The sequence below is a fragment of the Pithys albifrons genome, chromosome 11, assembly GCF_047495875.1.
Source record: "Pithys albifrons albifrons isolate INPA30051 chromosome 11, PitAlb_v1, whole genome shotgun sequence".
NCBI classification, from domain to species: domain Eukaryota; kingdom Metazoa; phylum Chordata; class Aves; order Passeriformes; family Thamnophilidae; genus Pithys; species Pithys albifrons.
In genome coordinates this window covers 9,263,908-9,285,836 of record NC_092468.1, presented here as the reverse complement: position 1 = coordinate 9,285,836, position 21,929 = coordinate 9,263,908, and the positions used below count along the sequence as shown (strand labels likewise).

General features: G+C 42.3%; 1 protein-coding gene across 2 annotated transcripts; it reads left to right on the top strand.

Annotated features, from left to right (window-relative positions):
- Positions 1-1,136: 1,136 nt before the first annotated feature.
- SCG2 (secretogranin II) lies at positions 1,137-16,926 on the top strand. 2 transcript variants are annotated; one of them, XM_071566589.1, is made up of 2 exons: positions 1,137-1,278; positions 14,643-16,926. In XM_071566589.1, exons 1-2 carry the CDS (start codon positions 1,152-1,154, stop codon positions 16,526-16,528), a joined length of 2,013 nt encoding a protein of 670 aa, XP_071422690.1. In that variant the 5' UTR covers positions 1,137-1,151; the 3' UTR covers positions 16,529-16,926. The 2 variants fall into 2 exon arrangements, with proteins under 2 accessions (XP_071422690.1, XP_071422691.1); XM_071566590.1 differs by lacking the exon at positions 1,137-1,278 and adding an exon at positions 11,426-11,529.
- Positions 16,927-21,929: the final 5,003 nt, after the last annotated feature.

The window sequence follows — 21,929 nt, the reverse complement described above, 5'->3', positions numbered from 1 at the left end:
TTGGTGAATTGCTTTGCTTTGCTTTTCTGCCTAAAAAAGCTGATAAAACAACCCCTTTGAGGTGTGTGTAATTTTCTGCACATGTGGTTATATACTATGGTATTTGGTGATCTGCTAATGCAGCTGATAAGTCAGGCAAGACTTTCTCAGCATTATTAAAATTCATGTTGCTTTATGAACTTAGAACTTACATCAGCACAATGCAAAGCATGAATTCAACAGCTACTCCGTAGGTCAGAGTAATCTTCAGCTAATAGGCAATATAGCCATCAGAAGATACCACATTTTTCAGTGGATTGGAGGCACTTCGTAGATGTTTCTTTCAGTGATGAACTCAGCAATTAGATTTGCAGGCTTGTTTTATGATCTGTTTGCCTGAAAATCAGTGCTTGCTAGCTTGTTTTTGGGGGGTGGTTGTTCTGGCTGTCTAGGCAGCTGTGAGAAGTAACAATATAAATTTAGGATTAAGAATGTTGTCAATAGTAATTAAAAATCATGGTTAAGGACTACCATTCAGCAAACATTGACTGCTGCTCAAAGCATTTAGATATGTTTTTGATTTTCTGTATATTCCAAATGTATTTGATCTCATTACAACTGAAGTATATCCTTTGAATCCCATTGTTTTACTGCTTTTAAAAAGCAAATAAATGGCTGTAATTCATGTATGTACTTGATAGGTAAAAATCAGGAAACAAAACTGGAGTTTTTGTATAGATCTACTTTTGGGAGCAGGCTCTGTATTTCTGCTTCCCTGTAGGTTAATTGTGCTGGGATTTGCTCTGTTAAACTTCTCCCTTCAACTAATTTTTCCTGAAATTTCTCTTCTATTGTAAGCCTCATTTCATACGTTTAATAATGCTGTTCATCAGCCTAATTACCCTTTGGTCCCACCTCCTTGGCATAGACCCTCAAAGAGAGACTTAGTATTCCTGCCTCAGCTCCTGCACCACCTGGTCTTTCCAGCTCGGAGGCTCTGTCTGTGCGTACATCTCCATGCTGTGCTGGCTCCGGTACTGCAGCTGCATCCCTGGCAGCTGGCTGCTTTCTCCACTTACCAATTTCTGCTGTGTCCCCTCACATGTTACAGTTCTTCCTTTCTATCTCTTCTTGTCCCATACAGAATACCTCTATTCTTCAAAAAAATTACGATGGGATTGATGTCCTTCAAGGGAGCTCAGGGAGGACTGTGTCTGCATGGGTCTGCATGCACCAGGCGCTGCCAAGTCCTTGCAGAAGAGAGGATGAGGAATAAAAAAAGGATGTTCATGCAGCAAGGTGAGAACCACCCAGCAGAGGCTTTACAAACAGCTACTGAGCTGGGACAGTTGCTGCAGCCATTGTCAGAGAGGCATCAACAGCAGCATGATGCCGTGGGGAGCATAATGTGATGTACACTTTCTGCAACAGGCAGCAGCACATCAGGAGAAGGTGAGAAGGTACCATCTCAACAACATATTGATCATGGCACCCTGATGAAAAGCAAGCATCAGCAATCCTCAAGAGAAGGGCTGTGTTTGGTTTTGTTTGTTTGTTTTTCATATAATAACATCATGAAACAGGTAGAATTGAGAATCTCATCATCTCACCTGCAACAGATGGTGAAAACCACCCTGCATGGACACGTAATCCGTTTAGTTCTTCAGACAAGATCTCCAGTGCCAGAGATGGTATCTGGCCTTTTGGTTCATCCTGAGATACACTAGTGGAAAACCACAGCCAGCCAACAGCTCCCTGTGACCCCACATCCATGCAGGAGTGTATGCTAACCACCCTCTTAGTGAGGCTGGCAGTAATTCATCACAGGGCTTTGTGACCTGATTTTAGACAGCTGCAATGAATTGCTTTTGCCTTGAATTTCAAATAATTTATTTTGGGAGAGCAGAACACTTCTATGAGATGCAGCCAAGTGCAGTAGATACGGATGACAGATTATCTGGCATTTTTTTGGAAGATAGTCACTGAGTCCATGGGGGATGCAGGTTGCATTGGTGAGCAGCTCCTGGGCTGTGCTTCTTGGCATGTGCAGCCCCACTGCTGGCCGGATGAACCTGGGGAGATGCTTTGCAGCACAGTGGCAGGACCGCTTCAAAATAGTCACCTGCTGCAAGTCTGGTGGAAAATGGATCTTGCCAAGCACGAGCCTCAGGGCTGGGATGGGCACTCAGCCCATCTCAGGCACTTACCAGTAAGATGTGTCATGCAGAAAGTATTTGCCTTAGGGGAAAATCGCAGCATTTTCTCATGAGTATATGGATTTTACTTGCCAGTCGAGGCTCTGATAGCTGAGAGAGGTGCGAGACTGCTATCTAAAACAGTTAGGACATTCAAGCAAATGTTCTTCCCATCTTGCAGAAGTGTTAGTAGTTGTCCCATACATTGGAGCCTGTTTGGGGAAACAATGTCACTGCTTGTATTTTGACTTTGGTAGAGAAAGGAGCAGCCTTCCTGTCACTTTTTTCCTTCCCCAAGAGGCCCTTTAATGACTGTCTGATAAGAAAAAGCAAATTATAGATGTTAACAGAGCTCTTAATCTTTTCCGTGGATGGATGCCATGTTGTGCCATGTACCCAGCTCTACCCACCCTCTGGCTCCCACCACATCCACACTGGATGGAGCACGGTGACTTTCCATGTACACTTGCACATCGTGGAAGTGTGCAGCTCCCAGACCACATTGCTTGATTTCTCTGTCTCCTGATGTTCAGAATATGCCTCCTGCATATCTGGGTGATGGCATTGCACCCTCACCACCTCTGTCAGTAGGTCAATGGGCTGTGCTAATTTTGCTCTCACACCTGACTGCAGCCTACAGGGAGGTTGGTGCAAGGGTAGGTGGTGAATTATTCACCTGCATGTCTTCTGCTTTTTGCACCAAGGTTCTGGACTTGCCTTGATCCTACAATCACTAAACCCGTGAAGCTGCCATTGAATCCAGCTGACTCTCCCTGGCTCTATATCCTGAAATTCAAAGTCAGTACAGTTCAACCCTAAAACGACAAGATATCTGCTTTGGTGCTGATGTGACAAATGCTAATAGATATAACCACATGGAATGATATGAATGTGTGCTCTCTTTTTGATGCACTCATTATTATGTTGAATAAACTTTTAATTTAGTATACACTTTTTAAAAAGGGCATGACATGAAGTGGTTCTTCCTTTTCCACATGAGCTACCAAATCAAGTAGTTTGATTTCTTCTTGAAGAAGTCTCTAGGAGGAAATTCTGTAACACTGTGTCTGTGCTATGCCTTGCACTGAGTGTCTTTTTTCAATTTTTGTCACATTCTTGACCAACTACTAGATTTTATTTTGGCCCAGATCTGTATAATTACAGTAGAGTTGAAATGTATGCACATTTGCATACTAAGCAAAAGACAAACCTATGGTCACAAAAAAGGCTGTAATGATATCAGTGAAACTAATGACAGTAATAAGGACAACGCAAGAGAAAATTGAAACAATGCCACAGAAACAGAGCATGGCTTTTTGCCCTTCTAGCTTTAGCACATGAATTCTCACATGCTGCATTGCTAAAGCACCTGTTGCTCTAATGTCTTGGGGACAGAAGAACATTTGCCCATATTCGTAATGGCAGCAGAATCCAGCATACTTTGAGAATGGCTGGATTCTCAAAAAACAAACAAACAAAAACCCCCAACCAACCAACCAACCAACCAACCAACCAACCAACCAACCAGCCAAAAAAACCCACAAACCAAAAGCCAAAAGATTAAGAACAGGAGCATTATTTTTGGAGCAGCAATTCTACTACTCTGAGTCCTATCCTGTGTTGTCAAACCAGGCAGCAGATAACAAAATGGAAATTTTTCTGCTGGAGACAGGGAGATCAAAAATCACTGAGCTTCTTCATGTTTATGAGTGATTAATGTGAAAATTAATGAGGCTTTAATGTAAGTAAGGGATAGAAATGGCTTAGCCCCAAGACCATGAAGTTTCTGCAGAGCAGAATTGCTGAATGATTTAGCAGAGGACTATACAATGGAACTAGCCTTATGCACAGCTGTGCAAGCTCTTCTCTCTGTTTATTTAAAGTGAAAACTCACATAAATGTACATACAGAGCAATATAGTGCCAACTTTTTTCTCTCTCTTGTAAAACCTTTGAATTCTCTCATGAAAAAACATCACTAAAGGACAACTCTGGCTGATTCAAATACCCCAAACTGGCCAATACCCCAGGTCAGACCCTCACAGCTGAGGAGCTGGACACAGACAAGCAGTATGTGCTGGGAAGGCAGAGACAAACTGGTTTTGCTGTCTGCTGCTGCTGGTTGTTGCCACAGCTGCTCTAAAAGGCTCAAGGTTTCAATTATGTAATCTCCCATGATTTTGGGGGAACCTCTGCATTTTCTCCAACTTCCAAGCCATAGTTGCTTTCCCTCCTTCCCCAGCTAGCCAGCAGTGGGACAGCCCCTCACAAAGAAACAACCTGGTTATCAGCAGACTTTTTTGACTCAAAAATAGCAAAGAAAAGTTGGCTGAGGCTTTTGTATCCAAACAATGCTAAAAATTGCTGGGTTGTGCAGTGTCCTGTAGGTGACACATCATTAGAGCAGCCTGTGAGCAGCAAACCTTTCCTGAGCGCAGCAAGCCCTGCAGCTGAGCTCCTTGGAGTGTCAAGGGAAAGGGGAGCCTGCCCCACACCAATTAAAACTCTTTTCTCAACTTCTCCTTGGCAAAGTGCAAAGAAATCCTCTTTTCATGCTCAAAGGCTAAAAATAAATCCTATTTTGGGTTTCAGAAGCAGCCACATGACTAAAATGAGCCCTTCGGTTTCATTCATGTTTGCTGTCTATTAATCTGTTCTCCTCACCCTCAGCAGGGTATGACTCAGGGTTTCACATTGTCTTCCTCCCTAAACTATCTTTGTTTTGACTTTAAATTTTGCTGTCTGACGCAAAGCAGTGCTGAAATCATGACAGTTTGATCCAGCCAGCTCCCAGGAGGCTCTTGATCTTTACTGGCTGGTAAATGTAGCACTCAGAGCAGCCGTGCAGAGCAGATACCGATATTTTTACACCAAATGTTGGTAAGCAGATGTCACAGGCTTGTGAAAAGCCTTGAAACTCCATGGAAGAAAATATGTGAGTATGTGTGTGTGGGAGGCCTGGAGATAAAAATAATTCGGTGTTTAAATGAGAAGACATATATTCCCTAATCCGTCGGTGTTCTGCTATTCCTGTGCATTGTACTCAAATTGGAGGCTACACTGGAACAAGTATAGCAGTAAACTCTTACCCTGTTGATTCATCTGCTGCTTTTATGGCTCCTTCCAGTGCAGGTTTCTCTGCCCTTGCTGAGCTCATAGATCCCATTCTCCTGCTCTGAGCAGGGGGTCTCTGCTGTGGGGTGGATCCTGATTATCCCAAGCTTGAGGCATCGAGTGTAGGCCACTGGGCAGGGAGGTAGGAGCAGTGAGGCAGCATGGCTCAGCTCCTCCAGAAGTCACTGGAGAAAACAAGAGGCACTTGAGAAGCGACAAAGCCCTGGGGAAGGACTCTAAGCAGGTGTAGCACAGCTGAGTTCCACGTGATGCCAGTCCTGGTGCAGAAGGGCTGAAGCACGGTAGGTGCGGTGTGGTGATTCCCATTGCAGGGCCCTGGTTCCCATTGCAATAGTGGTTGTGCTGCCAGCTGGGTAGCTGGGCCAGGATGGCTGCTGTGCAGGCTACTAGGCATACATGGAGTGAGAGCCTGCCAGGTCCCATCAGCCAAGCTGTCACCTGTCTTTCCACCGCCTCCTGTGGGAGCCTGCACAGGCTCCCAGGGCACTAAGTCTCAAGTCTTGCCTAAAGCTCCTCTTCCTAGTTAATTTTTTTTATAAGCAGTCAGCCTGAAGTCTTGAACATGTAAATATTGGGTAAAAATCAGGATTTGGCTTTTTTGATTTTCCTTAGCAAAACCTGTTCTTGAAATGTCCCTTTTGCTCAGGCTGATGTTAAAACTACTTAATCTCATTGCAGCATGGAATAAAGCCCAGTGATTTACAGCCAGCAGACCCTTGCCTTGACATCCCAGCTTTTAAAGGCCTGTGGCTACAAACTGCAAAGCCCTTACTTTTCCTTATAATGCTGTATTTATCCCTTTCCTTATGGCTTTAGTAATGAAATTTGAGCCATTTTTTGTGCACTAAAATTAGGGAGGCCAAAAATATTTGCATACAAATATGATTGATCTTTCAAGCATGCAAAATGAGCAGAAAATAACAAGTCTGATGTTGGACACAAGCAGAGTTGAAGTATTTAAAATTAAAAGAATTTAAATCTGTATCTATTATGACTGATGAACTTTTTCTGAGGAAAGAAAACCTTCTCTTTCTCATTATATATAGACTAAAGGCAGATAGTCAAGTTAGATATGGACTGAATTTTAAATGTGACAAAGGCACTTATTCTGCAGGAAAAGCCATGTCTGTAATGAATTGTAAATTATTTTTAGTTGCTACTGGAAACAGAGGAAGGGGGCAATAATCAATATTGACAGAACCCTGCTTTATTTTTAAGCAGTGCTGATCTTTGGTGACACAAATTAGAGGAGGAGAGAGCTATAGCTGAAGAGAAGTGCACAAACTGCAAACTATTTTCGTGTTTAGAAAAGAGCTACAGCAGCCAGACAAATGTGCTGCTGCCTGCACATTGCTTCTGGGATGGCCATACCAGCAAGAACATCATCCCATCCTCTCCTGTGAACTCGGCAGGTGTGGTGGGAGGCAGGTCTCCTTGGGAGGCTGCAGTCCATGGACAATGGTGGTTCTGGCCATGGTCCATCACCCCACTGGTGCTGGTGCTGGTGCTGGTGCTGTCCCTGGGCCTGGGCAGACGGACAGTGATACCAAGGACCACTGGAGATAAGTTGCTTGACTTTCCTGTCTCTGTTAACTTTAGTAATGATGATCTTCCAGCTGGGTATGATACAACAGAGTAGGTTGGAGCCCTCTTGCCTCTGTTTGCTGCAGTGAAGTATCCTCCCACTCCATGATCTCTTTCTTACATGAAGTGAAATAAAAGCTCTTTGAAGCAAGGTGCAGGAGTGATTGATTAACTTTTATCTTGTCATGATGCATGACTAGGCAAGGTAGAGCATGGAACGAGGCAAGCTGTTCAGAGAAATCATTACCTATATAGCTAATCTGTTCTCAGGATCCACAAAAGAACACAACATGGTCAAAATGCACTCAGAAAAACAAGATCATTGCTTAAGCAGTTGATACTAAGCTAGTTCTAATGCAATTTCCTAAAATTCAGAGAAGCTGTGATGTGATCTTACTCTTGTATAAAATGCCATGGAAGTTCTGATGACAAAACAGATCAAATTTTCTGTTCCATGACTCATTCTGAGGAAAAGAATGCCATACATTCAGTATGACCAAAGAAAGTACATCCTTTTAGGGCTGTGCGGATGCAATCAATCATAAGTGCAAAGTCCAGGCAACATTTTTTGATGTGGATTAAAATTGACAGCCCAATTGTAGATAGCCTTTGGAAAATTTTATCCACTGAACCCAGAATAGCCACAGCAGAGACCTAAGTCAAGTTTCTGTCTGCTTTTATGTGCTGTAAGTCTCAGGTGAGTGGTTAAGGAGGATGGAATCTTGCTGATGTGCCAATTAATTTGGGTTGTCTGAAATACACACTAATGCTGAAGAGCAAGGATAGATGGATGGGGCTTATCAGGATGATTTCATGGGAAATAATTTGCTAGATGTGTTGGGTATTTGATGGCAGAATGAACAAGAGTCTGTTGGAAATACCTGCAGAGGCATAAGAAAATTCCTGAAAATCTGAATTGAGAAATTTTCTTCTGGTGTTTTCTGTTATTGTTTTTTTGTTGGTTTTGATCACATTGAGTATGTTCTCCAGGGATTGAGCAATAGTCCTAGCAAGGCTAGGAATAGCTCATGAGTGGATGATGTCAGCATGATGATTACTTGAATAGGGGATTCTATTGGAACAACAATACAGTGGTCTACTTCTAGTAGGCAGAAATTGCAAAGTGGAAGTTCTGTTGCTGGTAATCTATGAGTCAAATGACAGGTCTTTGAAGTCTGTGTATTCATATGTTCAGTATCATTGGAGATTGATGGCCTTTAAGGTCAGGTCAAGTTCATCAATTTCATCTATTACGTAGAGGATTTGAAGGGATGGGAGGGCAAGTATGATTAGGATGATGGCAGGTAGGATTGTTCAGACGAGTTCTACTTCTTGGGCATCGACAGTGTTGGACAATAGTTTTTCTAAAGCATTAAGGTTAGGAGATAAAGGCCGAGGCTGCAGATAGCCAATGCAACTATGAGGGCATGGTCATAGAATTCTACTAGTTCTTCTATAATGGATGATGAAGCATCTTGGAAACTGAATTGAAAGTGGTTGGCCATGTGTGATGATGCGGTGTACTGGGTTTTCACCTATGATTTAGTCTTGACAAGACTATGTAATAGTTTTACTAACAACCCTTAAGAAAGAAGCATGAGTGGTTTGATGTGGTTGGCTTGAAACCAGCTTATGAGGGTTTGATTCCTTCCATTCTTGGACAACGGCTGGTTCTTCAAAGATGTGGTAGGAGGGTGGGCAGCTATGGATTCATTCAATGTTAGTATTGGTTAGTTCTGGCTGTAGTACTTTGCATTTGGATGTGAAGGCTTCTCAAATAATAAATATTAGTATGATTACTGCAGTTATGGAGATGAGTGAGCTGATGGAGGAGAGAGTGTTTCATAGAGTGTAGGTGCCTGGGTAATCAGAGTATTGTTGTGGCATGCCACCTAAGCCTAGGAATTGCTGTGGGAAGAAGGTGAGGTTTACTCCAGTGAATATGACTCCAAAGTGGGCTTTGGCTCATTAGGGTGGAGAGTATATCCGGTGAATAGTGGGAATCAATGTGTGAAGCCTGCTAGAATTGCAAATACTGCTCCTATAGATAGGACATAATGGAAGTGGGCTACTACATAGTAGGTATTGTGTAAGATGGTATCTAATCAAGAGTTGGCTAATACAATTACTGTTAAGCCTCCAATGGTGAATAGGAAAATAAAGTCTAGGTCTCAACGCATGGGGGGTTGTCATTTAATTGTTCCTCCGTGTAGGGTGGCTAGTCAGCTAAAGACTTTAATACCTGTTGGAATTGCAATGATGATGGTGGCTGATGTGAAGTAGGCTCAGCTGTCTACATCTGTGCCTACCGTAAATACATGATGGGCTCATACAATGACCCCTAGGAATCCAATTGAAAACATGGCCCATACTATTCCTATGTAACCAAAGGATTCTTTTTTACTGGCATAATATGCAACTACGTGGGATATTATTCCAAATCCCAGTAAAATGAGGATATAAACTTCTGAGTGGCCAAAGCATTGGAATAGGTGTTGGTACAGGACTGGGTCTTCACCTCCAGTGGGTTTGAAAAATGTAGTGTTTAGGTAACGATCTGCTATAGCATAGTGATGCTGGCTGCAAGGACTGGGAGGGAAAGGAGTAGTAGGACAGCAGTAATGAGGACAGATCAAACAAATAGGGAGATTTGGTATTGTGATAGGGCTAGTAGCAATAGCAGTGTCAGCAGTGCTGTATTCAGAGCCTTGCTGAAGGGGATGTGGTGTTCAGCCATACAGTTCCCAGCTGCTCAGGGGGCACCTGGACCTTGCCTTCTTCTTACTGCAGCAGATGCCTTTCAGTTTTCCTTCACAGTTGCTATCATGGGCCCTAATGCAACATTTTGTTTGGCTCTTTTATTCCTGGTTCTGGTGATGAAAGCATGTTAGGTGGTATCTGGGATCTGAATAAAGCTGCTGCTGGATAGTTTCAGCACAAAAACTACGTGCAGTGAAAGAAGATCTTTATTTCCAGATGTCCATGTCAATTACAGCAAATGCAGCTAGGATAGTCTTTTTGTCTGTATTCATGGCTACAATTATTTCTACCTTACTGTTCTTATGACAATTTATTTTGATAACATTTATTGGTTTGGAAGATACATTCATTCTAGGGGTTTTTTTGCATTTTATGCTGTAAAAGGTCAAAACTGTCAGGAAAGATTTATTTTTGGATAAAAGGTATCCTTATTTAAAAGCCAAACTAAAACAACCTTTCTGGAATGGAAAGGAAGCAGAAGGAACAAGCTAAACCCCAGAGCATCAGCTGAAGCAAAGTGTTACATCTCATGCTTTGTGATTTATGGCATGATGGTATTTACTCACTCTAGCGATCCAGACATGTAAGTGCTACCCTTTTTGCACTTGGAGAGATGAGAATGGAGTTAGAACTGTGAGGGCATCACCAGCAATGCCTGGCATTGGTGCCAGAGATGGGTAGTCCCTCTCTGGCTCCATCCCCATCTGGGGGAGTGCCAAGCTGGTCCCAGTCCCGTGTCACAGCCACTGGCAGAGGCAGAACCCTGTAGGAGTGGGGGCTTTCCCCCTCCCTGTACCCCAGGCCAGGGCAGGGGCTACTAGGGTGGGGAGAACCATCTCCCTTATCTTTCCCTGACATGCTTCAGTTTTTCCATCTATCTCAGGCACACAGTGGAGTGGTGTCATTCCCCCGCTCTGCTCCCTTCCCCAGGAGCACCCTTCTGTAGTTGGTCTGGAACTCCTGGGCCTCCCACACCTGATGATGAGGCCACAGATGCCATGAATTGTCCCTGCTCTATGACAAAGCCACAACTGTGCTGCAATGGCTTAGTCAATGAATAAATAAAAAAAACCAGCTAGCCATAGCTATTGAAAGGCTGATTCCTGCCGAGACATGGGAACAGGCAATGGCCGTGTGTGTGCACATGCTCACACTGACCCTTGTGCACAGGGTCTTCCTTGCACTTGGGCTCACACCCACCTCCAGCTGCTGTGTGTCCCCAGTGCCGTTCCTGTCCCATAGCCCCAGGGGTGTGTCACTGCTGTTGGCTTGGCCAGCACCCACCCTCCGAGGTGTGGATTGGCATCTTTCACCCAGCTGAGGCGAGGGTCAGCTTCACCCACCACCTGACATGTGGATCAGCTTCACCTGCCACCCGAGGTGTGGATCGACTTTACCAACCACCCAAGGTGAGGGTCATCTTCATCCACCCCCCGAGGTGTAGGTCGCCTTCATCAAGTCCCTCCTCCCCAGTCCATGGGAGCTGAGAAGCAGAAGAAAAGGCTGTACCATGTCTGCCTTTTCGTTTTCTCTTTTTAATACCGTTTTCTCCCTTTAATCCGTCTTTTTTCCTCTCCTCCCTTTTCTCTTCACGTCATTTTTCTGATTCTGTTTTTCCTCTTTCGTTTTCACTTTTCTCACCTTTATTTTCCTTTCTCCGCCCCACTTTCTTGACGCTCTCGGTTTTACTCGCCCCGGTAGTTACCCATCCCTTGCGGCGGACGGGGGTCCCTCCGCCCGCCCTCGGGAGGGTCCCGCGGCCCCGGCGGGGCGTGGCGGGGCCGTGACGTACCGGGCGAGGGCGGTATAAGCGGGCGCTGTCCGGGTGCTGAAGGCGGCAGGAGCAGCGGGAGCGGCAGGAGCGGCAGGAGAGGCAGGTAAGGGATGCGCCGGGCGGGGGTCGGGGAATCTGGACCATTCCTGGGCTGTCTGCGGGGCTCGGCCGACACCGGTGGGGAGCTGACACCGAGTGAAAGGCACAGCGAGGCCGTAGGGCTGGGGTTTGCGATGAGAAATATTTCTATAAAATATTACTATAAATATTATATATGTATTCTCAGCATAGCTCGTGGCTGAGGACGGGAAGCAGAGCGCTCCCGTTAGGCGATGGCGTTCAGTCATGCCAGGTCACCGACATGGCACTTCAGGCACTCAGAGTACGGGCAGAGAGGTTCCCTCGGATGCAAACACCCCCTGACTCTCTTTTCCAGATGTGTCCGTGTGCAAACAGTCATTATATTTGCTGAGAACTGATGGGGATTGGGGTTTTTACCCTTCTACTCACCTCGTTGTTGTTTTGTTCATGTTTTCAATCACTTACAAGGGGTAAAGGGTTAGAGATGCTTTTAAACAAGGCAAATTTATTGCATGCGTGTTATTTACGGGGGGAAAAATGGAGGAAGAGTGCATGAAGTATTTCTTTTTTTAATGAAAAACTGCTGTTAGATTTTTCCTCAGATTCTCGGGGCAGGGACACATCTATAGGAAAGCCTGTGAGTTCTTATAGCAAATTTTCACTGGAAACATTACAGTCACATCAGAGACAACTGCTGAGACAGATCGAGAGAAAAAAAATTCTGCTACCATGGAAACATCCCTGAAAGGAGATTTGTTTTTTTCTGTCTGTTTTTTTACACAACTTTTGTCAGTCTACATCGCCTTTGTGCATTTTAAATTGTGAACGCGATTGCCTCATTTTGTAAAGAGGAACTTCGTCCTCATTTGTTGGCTAAAAGGTGATTTTCCTGTTTGTTAGGTGCTAATAGAGGAGAAAATATGCTCTTCATCTAGACTAGCTTCACAATTATCCATCCAGAGGCAAAAAGAGCCGTTTAGTATATTGCCCTTTGAGAGAGAGAGAGTCTAAAATGTCATCTGTTAAAAAAAAAAAAAAGGAACTAGAGTCTGAAAGGCTAGGGAGGAGTCCTCTTACCTTAGGGTTATATTTAATGACAAGATCTATGACCAGAACTCAAAGCTTTCAAAATAAATCATTCCCAAATCCATTTGACAAGGCTTTCAAGTATTATCTACCAATAAATTAGAAGTGAAAATTGACCTAGAGGCAAATGCACAAAAATTATGAAGATTGGAGCCAATGCCCTGTTATTCCTGCAAAGGAAATATCCAACTGAACAATGTCCTTGTGGAACTCTAAACTAAACTTTGCCTGGCTGCACACATTTCAATTTTAATGGGATGCAGACAGCCCTTGCAAAGGCTGTAACAATCCAAATTGTGTGCAGTGAAGGAGAGTGAGTTCCTGGGTTTGAGAGTGGGAGGTGCTTGGTAAGTGATTATGGAATGAATCTCCCTTCCCTCATCCCTCGGAAAGGACAATTTCTCATATGTTAATCAAACTAACTCTGTTAATAACTAGTCTCTTTGCTGGAAAAGAAAGTCCTCATTTCATTCATTTGCCACAGAAAGTAGCAAATCACCTTTTTTTTTTCATGGAGATACACAGTTATGCATAGGGTTTGTGCCTTTCCTGTGACAGAAAATGAAGCAATCTGTTGGCTTTGTTTCACAGCAAGTTCAGACCTGAAGGGTGTGACCTTCTAATCAGCTGTTGAAGTAATCAAATGTATCCAGGCCTGAAGGCAGAAGTGTTTGGGGAAATTATTTGCTATTATGCCTGTTAGTTTTCTGAAGCACACTGAGGGGGGAAAATAGCAGCTCTCTGACTTGACAGTGCTTTAATTATTTAGTTAAGTCACATTATATTAAGAATGAAAACTGAGCAGAAAAATCTTCAAGTGAGTTGAAATGAACATATTCATGCTAACTTTCTACTTCCAGCAGTGGGTAAATAGTGGTAGATGTAGCTCATTCAGTCTGTCGTGAACCACCAATGTCTCAACAGGATGCTTTCACGAAACCAAAAACCAAAGGAACCAAAATAGCTCAATTAATCAAAGCAGTTTCTGTCTTTGTCATCCTTTCTCGTTATTGTGCTTTATTTGTTAATGTAACTGGATCAGAAAAAATCCTAACCTGTCTCATGGCCCAAGTGTCAGTGCCTGACCATCTCCTAGGAAATGACATGGTATTTTCCTCTGTGCTGTGTGGAGAGTGCTCAGCTCCCTGCAAGGGTGGGCTTGTGCAGCTGTATTCTCAGACACAGTTGTGCTGTAACCATCTTAATTCATTTGGAGGCATATTTATCCCAATTCTGCTCCATAGTTTATTGTTGACTGGTGTAAGCTGGGCAGACATGGGCTTCTACTGATCTATTCTAACTAAATTTGCCTATGGTCATGTTTCTGCCTGTCCTGGGACCTGATTCAATTTCTACTGAAGTGAATGAATGAGCAAATGAATGAAATCACCACTCAAGACCTACCTACTCGAGCTCATTTCCAAGATGGGTTTTAGAGGATTTAGTAAAATGATATTGTACCTTTACAATAAATTAGAGTTCGTCACTCATATAGGGGATCATTGCCCATAGGAAAATGACTCATAAAGTCATTAACTAAAATTCACCTGTAATACAAATAATGGATTTTTAAAAAATGAAATAACAAAAAAGGAAGAAATAGCACTATCAGTAATGACAGAAATAAACTTGCAAGTAATTTTACATGTCATGTTCTCCACTTCATCACATTAATTTTATTACAGTCTAACACCATTCAGCAGTATTATCCTGGCATGAAATTAGATGCCTTATGGATCAATCTCACAAAATAATTCTGTCTGAAGTTTTAATATTAATATTTTTATCAGCATTTAAATATATAGATACACTGATTTTACCATTTAGGAGTTTCATTTTCATAATTAAAATGACATCTAGATTTCTCTATGAGCATTTCATAAGTTATATAGCATCCGTATTTTGTACTTTGGTACTGCCATTGGAAAATTCATTTCCATAAAGTACGTGAAGCATAGAGATAAGAGATATCTAGCATCGCTTGGTTTCCTAAGTCTGTCTCCATGTGTTAACTGCTTCTTTTTTTCCCTTTTTCTTCTTCATTTAAAGGAAATATTTTAAATATGGCAGAAACTAAAACGTTCCAGCCTGGAGCAGCCTGCGCTCTCACCTTTTTCTTTGTCCTAATCTGTTGGGTTGATGCAGCTTCCTTCCAGCAGCATCAGCTGCTTCAAAAAGATCCAGACTATGTAATGAAAAACTTACAAAGACTCCCAAATCCTGATATGATCAAAGCATTGGAATACATAGAAGACCTTCGCAAGCAAACTAACAAAGGAGAAAGCAGCCCTGATTACAACTCTTATCAAAGTGTCCCATATCTCCTGCAACAGAAGGAAAGTATGGATCAGATTCACCTACCAGATAATGTAAGGGATTCTTTGACTGAAGATGAGTCCCAATGGGTTAAGGTAATGTTGGAAGCCTTGCGGCAAGCTGAGAAAGAGTCAAAAACTGGCCCAAAGGAGAATAAACCTTATGGTCTAAGTTCAGATAACTTTCCAGCTGGAGTAATTGATGATTATGAGGCTTACAAGTGGCCTGAGAGGTGGCAAAAGTATCTCAAAATGCCATTTGGGCACTATGAAGAGAGTTCAAGAGACAGCCCTTTCAAGCGTACTAATGAAATTGTGGAAGAGCAATACACCCCCCAAAGCCTTGCTACGCTGGAGTCTGTGTTTCAGGAGTTGGGGAAGATGGCAGGACCTAGTAACCACAAGAAAGAAAGGCTGGATGAGGACCAGAAACTGTATACAGATGATGAAGATGATGTATATAAAGTGAATAACATTGCCTATGAAGATGTGGTTGGAGGAGAAGATTGGAATCCCATAGAAGAAAAAGTGGAAAGCCAAACCCAGGAAGAGATAAAAGATAGCAAAGAGGAAATTGATAAACATGAAGAGGAAATTGACAATGAAATGAAAAGATCAGGGAAACTCAGCTTCCTTGAGGATGAAATAAGAAGAGACAGTAAAGATCAAATGTCAGAGGATGTTTCAAAGCTAATGAATTATTACCTGAAGAGGCTAATGGGTAGTCCTGGAAGGAGACTAAGGACTGGAGGAGAACTTGAGGAAAAGAGAGCATCAACATTTTTGGATAAACAACTTGATCCTCAGTCTATTGCTCAGCTGATAGAAATCTCAAGGAATTTACAAATTCCTCCTGAGGATTTAATAGACATGTTGAAAGCTGGAGAAAAAAAGCAGCTTCAGAGTGAAAGGTTGGAAGCTGAGCAGGAAGCAGAATTCCCAGAAGACCTTGACGAGATAGCTGAAACCAATCTAGGACAGAGTGATATATTTAAAAATAATCTGAACTCTAAAAACGGGTACATGAAGCAGCCTCTTATTCCAGAAAATCTACCTGAAGACCTCAATATTGAAGATATTGTCAGTCTTCTGGGAAATGACAATTTAGCTAATCAGAATCCCTCCTACCTACTCAATCATCTTAATCAAGAAAATGATTTGCCAAGACTGTCTTACATTCCCAGAAGATTGAAAGGCCACCTGTTTCCTAAAGCTGCTTGGATGAATGATTTGGAAAGACGACAAATGGAATATGAGAAACTGAATGAGAAGGATGAAGAACTAGCTGATTATTTGGCAAAGGTGTTGGCAAAATATCCGGAAGTAATCAATACAAACCAGATGAAACGAGTCCCAGCTCCAGCTTCTGAAAGCAACCTGCAGGAAGATGATCACCTGGAGCAGGCCATCAGAGAGCACCTAAATCAACTGGGACCACAGGAGACTGCAAAGTTGGCTTCGCTCAGCAAAAGGCTTTCCATGGCTGGGGAAGCTGATGACACGCAAAACAGGCAGTATCTGGATGAGGATATGCTAGCAAAGGTGCTAGAATATCTAAAACAGGAGAAATCAGAGCTTGAAAGAGATCACATTACCAAGCGAGCAATGGAAAACATGTAATTGTTCCCCAAATACTATTTCTCTTCAATGTGTTGACTTCTATCCCAATTCAGTTGTGATTTATTCCTGCACTCCCACTAAACAACCTATGGTAGACTACTTACCATTGAACAGTCTGCATATCTTTCTCAGAGCTGTTATATTGTTTATTAATATATGTTATAAATTACGAGGCAAACAACCAATTGCTTCAAGTGTTTTAAGAAAAAATTTAATGATATCAAGTAAAACCATAATATGTAAACAAATGACCTTTGCATTGTTAATAAAAAATTATTAATGAAGAGTGATGATTATAATTTGAAATTTTTAAGATTAATTGGATTATTTTGTTACTGTCTGTAGTGTTTTTTGTGGAGTATCAAATAAAAAAATAAAGCATTATATATATAGTTTTATTTACAAGGCTTTTTCTATTCAGTGTTTTATTGTTGACGAATAAATTATTTCTGGACAATCGACTGTGTTTCTTTGTGACAGTTGATAAAGTACTGATTGGAAACATACTTTTACTTCTACAGGTTCCCCTTCTGAAATATTTTTCCTATAGAATAAGTTGGTAGTATAAACTTCTGGGTTTTTTGGCTGTAAGAACACCAATTGGCATTATCTTTAAGGGCAGTGGGTACCTGAAGAGCTTGCTGAAGTCTACCAGGGCAGTAACTGAAAACTGGGCCCCACACAGTTAATAAAGATACATCAGTATCTCTTGGTATCAGAAAGAAGATGATCTGTCCAGCTAAGATTGACTCTTTGATGAAGCTCTGAAAAATACAAAATTGAACCTTCATATGTGAGTAGCAGCAGCTCTGGGGAGCTCTGACGCAGCAGTTGGAAGCCCTGCAGGCAGGTTCCTCTCAACCTGTCACAATGGTGACCACAAAGAAAGAGCCAGGCTTGCAGGCATGGCAGGCAGGGAACTCACCTCTAGGGAACATCATGGGGTTTGTCTGATAAAAATATTATTTCCCATTTTATTAAATGACTATTACATAAATACACAGACAACCTTTATTGTTCAGTGCACTACTTTGGACACTTGAAATGTCTGCTGAGCTCCTGTTACGACCTTCAGTAGATGGTCTGGAAAGGTTCTGGCTCTTTTATAGTAGGAAATGTGCTTGTGTAACTCTGTGAATCAGACATGGTTTTCAGTAGGACAGCTCATTTCCAGCATTATAGTTTAAAAGTGGTTTTCCCTGTGGTATTGTTCAGCAGCTCATCTCTGCTAAGTAGGGTGGGGATGATTTGTGGCAAAGCAATGTCTAATCAAGCAAAGGCTGCAGAAACAAAACATCTTCAGTGTCACCGTTATCCTGAGCAATCACAGCTGACAGGAGATCAGTCAGAGTTCTTCCTCTGGGCCACACCAAAATCCTTCCATTTCCAGATTTAATTTCATGTCTGTTTTCTAAAGAAAGACAAACCTGATGTCTTCTGAGGTGCACTTACTTGTGACACTGATAACTTGGAATTGCTTTGTTTTATTCTAAACAAAACTGTATTTTTAACAAATAATATTTTTTATCACCTTGATTCCTAACACTTTTAGTCTCCATATTCCTAATACTGCTCCTACAATACTCATATTTTAGAAAAACTTCAGTCAAATCAATAACATTTAATATTTAAATATGTAATATGTATAACTGAGGACAAGTAGCAAAAACAGGAGTACTGAGACTTAAATAAATGTTTGCTGTTTTCAGTGAACAAGTTTCACAATTTCACATTTGCCTTGTAAGGTCATGTTTAAACAGAAGATTTTACTTACTCCTCACACTGACATGCACAAACAGCATCCCACAGCTCTACTCCGTACTGACTTGACAGGTACTTTGTTTTTCCAGGGCTGTAGTTGAATGCTGGAAGGGGCTCTGCAGTCAGTGTCCCAGAACTGGCTGTGCGCTTGCCTGGCTCTCCTGGGCATAGTGAGAGCACCTTTTCACTGCTTCATCTCATGCACCAGATGAGGAACGGTTTGCAATCTCTGTGGAACATCACTGCCTGAAGAAGAGTTTTGTTGGAAAGGCTGACTGCACAGGCTCCATTGCTGTCCAGGGACAATGGCCCCTTGGGAGCAGTCTGTCATTCCGTGGTTCAGCTTGGTGAGAGACAAAGGACTCTGTGATTACGACACAGAAGGACTGTTGCTCCTGCAGCCTCCCAGGCATGGGGATCTGGTCCCCTGGCAAGGTTGCAACCTGTGTGCTGCAGCATGGGGCTGACACTGCAGAGCAGCCCAAGGTAGTGCAGGGTCTCAGGACTCACAGCTTCACTGGAAGCACATGGTGGTGGCAAACACACTGTTTAACATGCTTAATAAACACCATCATGATACCAGACTAAAAAATAAAAAATACATTTAGCAGGACTTGAGCAAAGCTCACTGAAGACAGCAATCTTCTCCCTGATGCTTGCACAGATCCTGAAATGTCACATTTCCTCTGTCTGAGACCCTCAAAGCATGAGCAGGGTGTCAAGGAAACACTGTGTTCTCTTATGTTTCCTTTTCAAAGCAATAGCCTTAAAGCAGGATTGTGTACGTGTGCCCTCTGCTCCGAGTTTGGAGCAGATAGTGAAGTCACCCAACAAAGCTATTACCATGCACCACTCCTTCTACCACCCTACAGGCATGTTGTTGGTCTTGTCCTTGTGGCTAAAATACATAAATGTTTACCTATTCTTTTTTGCAGTGAAAATAAAAAACACATTTTTTTCTTCTCTCACCCTCCTTTCTTTCACTGATGATATACAATGTTACTTAAATAAGAAGTTTTTCTACTTACCCTCACCCCTGTAATGCAGGGCTGAGCAGGACGTGACTATGGAAGTGGGAGGAAGCCCAGTGACCACCCAGCAGCATCATAGTGCTGAGAAAATGAAGGTGAATATGCTTATAAGTGGCAACCTTCATTTCTGTTTTGTCCTAAAATTGCCCTTAGATGGTCTCTGCCCCAGCCCAGCCAACCTTACTGTAGGTCTCTGCACTGCGTGTTGATAAGGACAGATTCTGTTAGACACTGTGTAGAAGAGGAAATAAGCTTTGGAAAATTCAAATCTTGCCAGAAGTAACTACATCACTTTTTAGAAGACCACCTCGTTCACAATGTGTACAAGCCATTAGGGACTTTCTTGTTTGTGATTCATCTTCATAAACAGGAAAAGGAATGTTATGCTTGAAACAACAGAATTACACATTGTATAACAGAACTACATGGAAGCTTCAAGCTGATTTCAAGCTAAAAATTGTCATCAATATCCTTTCCTCTTCAAAACAGAAAGTAGACAACTAATCTCCCTATGAAGTACTTCATGTCTAACAAACTCGTTTCCAACTCCATATTGAAATTAAATGAAATGAACAAATATTAAATAGGCAGCATCCTTTTGGTAGCTGTAGCTGCCTCTTCCTATGCAGCCAAAACTCCTGCATAAGAGCAGATAGTTACACCTGAAAATGCAAGACAGTGTTACCCAAATGTACATCCTATCATGAGATCTGCTTCATTAAACCACTCCATAGCCACTCCTGCAGAGAGACTGTGTACTGCTTAATTGCTCTTAATAGCCACTGCCGCTTCTGATTTCATTTGTCTGTGGTTTATGTTTTCCTTATGGGTGTAGTGGGACAAACAGTCATGTTGTTAATAACGCACACAGAATGGATAATCCATAACAGATACACTATCAAGCTTATTATTATACTTATATACAAAATAAAGTGACCACCCAGCAATTTTTTCTCAGGCAAAGTAAGGAGCAGATTTTTAATTCCTCCTTTGTGTATGACTAGACAGCATCCCAGATGCAGCTAGTTTGTACTCCCTGTCTATCAGTGGCTTTTGCCCAGCATAGAAAATGTTCCTGCTCATATATTCCTCTTAAAACTTGCAGTAGGCTTTATTGTGTCCTCATATTTAAGGTCCTCCAGAACACACAGATTGAACAGAAATTCTGCATTTTGTCCGAATACAGCAAGATATTGAACACCTCCCTCAAAGCCTGAGGTAGTTCTTTGTACATACATTTGAATTCATTATATTAATACCCATAAGAGTTAATACCTTTTTGTTTTTCCACTGATTCATATGCTACTGCAAGTGGTTTGTTTACATCTGCATCTTAATGGCTCCATTATTTTGTCAGCTGGAGCTCTTAAATGAGAACACTTGTTGATTCAAAAATTAATGTAACCAAATTGCCTCGTCTGGAGCAATGAGACTACTGCAATTATTTTCTTCTAAAAGGGTATTTCCACATTACAGTGGAAGGGGTTTGAATTGCCTGTAATATGACAGTTAGAGTTTCCTAGAGCACTTTACAAGACACCTCATTTTGCAGAAGAAGTGACATAAGCAATCTATGATTTTCTTAACCTGCCAAAGGACAAGCCAAGGCTGGAGCACTGACACCCTGAGCTGTGCTTTGCCTCACAGCTCCACTGTGCCATTCTTGCTGTTGCTAACTCATGAGAAGACTCACAATTCAAGCCTGCCTCTCCAGACACACCTTGCACAGCCCAATCTTCCATTAGTCCAGGTCAAACATGGCATTGTGTGAGTGGAGTAGTTCAGTGGACAAGTGATATGTAGTGATGACTGCCATGTGGGAGCGTTCCCTGGAGCATCCCGTACCTTCCCTTCAAGATGCACAACACCGATCAGTGGCTATTTACTACACAATGCATAAATCTATACAGACATAGCTGGATGCCAGCTGCACTTTGGATTTGTTCAGCTACCCAAGTGCCTCCAGAGAGGTTAATCTGAGCTACAGGATCTCCAGTTAGGAGCAGGAGGCAGGTGTAGAGCCTCTAGTGCATAAAGTGGAAGGGAGAGGCCCTGAGAATCAGAGCTGATTAGCTAAAGCGCTACGTTATTCCTGACTTTTGGATCGTTCAAAAACTTTTGAGATCATTAATAATTCATTTGCAGATGTAGCAGAGCTCTAAATGTGGCTGATTAAATGCATTTGACATTTCTCTTGAGAGAGGCTGTTATTCCAGGAAACCACTTGGTATCTGCAAATGTCTTGGAAATAGTGTACTCAAAATTACAGGTTCACTCACAATGTTTTCGCTTGCAAAGAAAGGAAAGTGACCTTTGATTCAAAATCTAATGTACCCTGGTGAATAACTATAGCACAATTATTTTAAGTTCCCCACAGCCATTCAGCAGATCTGCTGTGTAATGACTTGGTCCAAAGTTGAGAGCTCTGCCTTCTTCTACTCAGACAAAAATCTGCACACAAATGAGCCAGGAAGGTCCCATGCTACTGGGGAAGGAGAGCTTAAAAAGTGATTGTTTGGCAACTCCCCAATTCCTACAATTGTTGCTCTGTGATATGCTTCCCAAAAACCTTCCTAGCATCTGCCTAAAAATAGAGCCCCCATGTGTTA

Excerpts from the sequence above, each read along its gene's own strand:
- SCG2 (XM_071566589.1), top strand. The coding sequence starts at position 1,152 with ATGGGATTGATGTCCTTCAAGGGAGCTCAGGGAGGACTGTGTCTGCAT. Across the intron at positions 1,279-14,642 it reads AAGGATGTTCATGCAGCAAG|GAAATATTTTAAATATGGCA; the intron begins GTGAGAACCACC and ends CTTCATTTAAAG.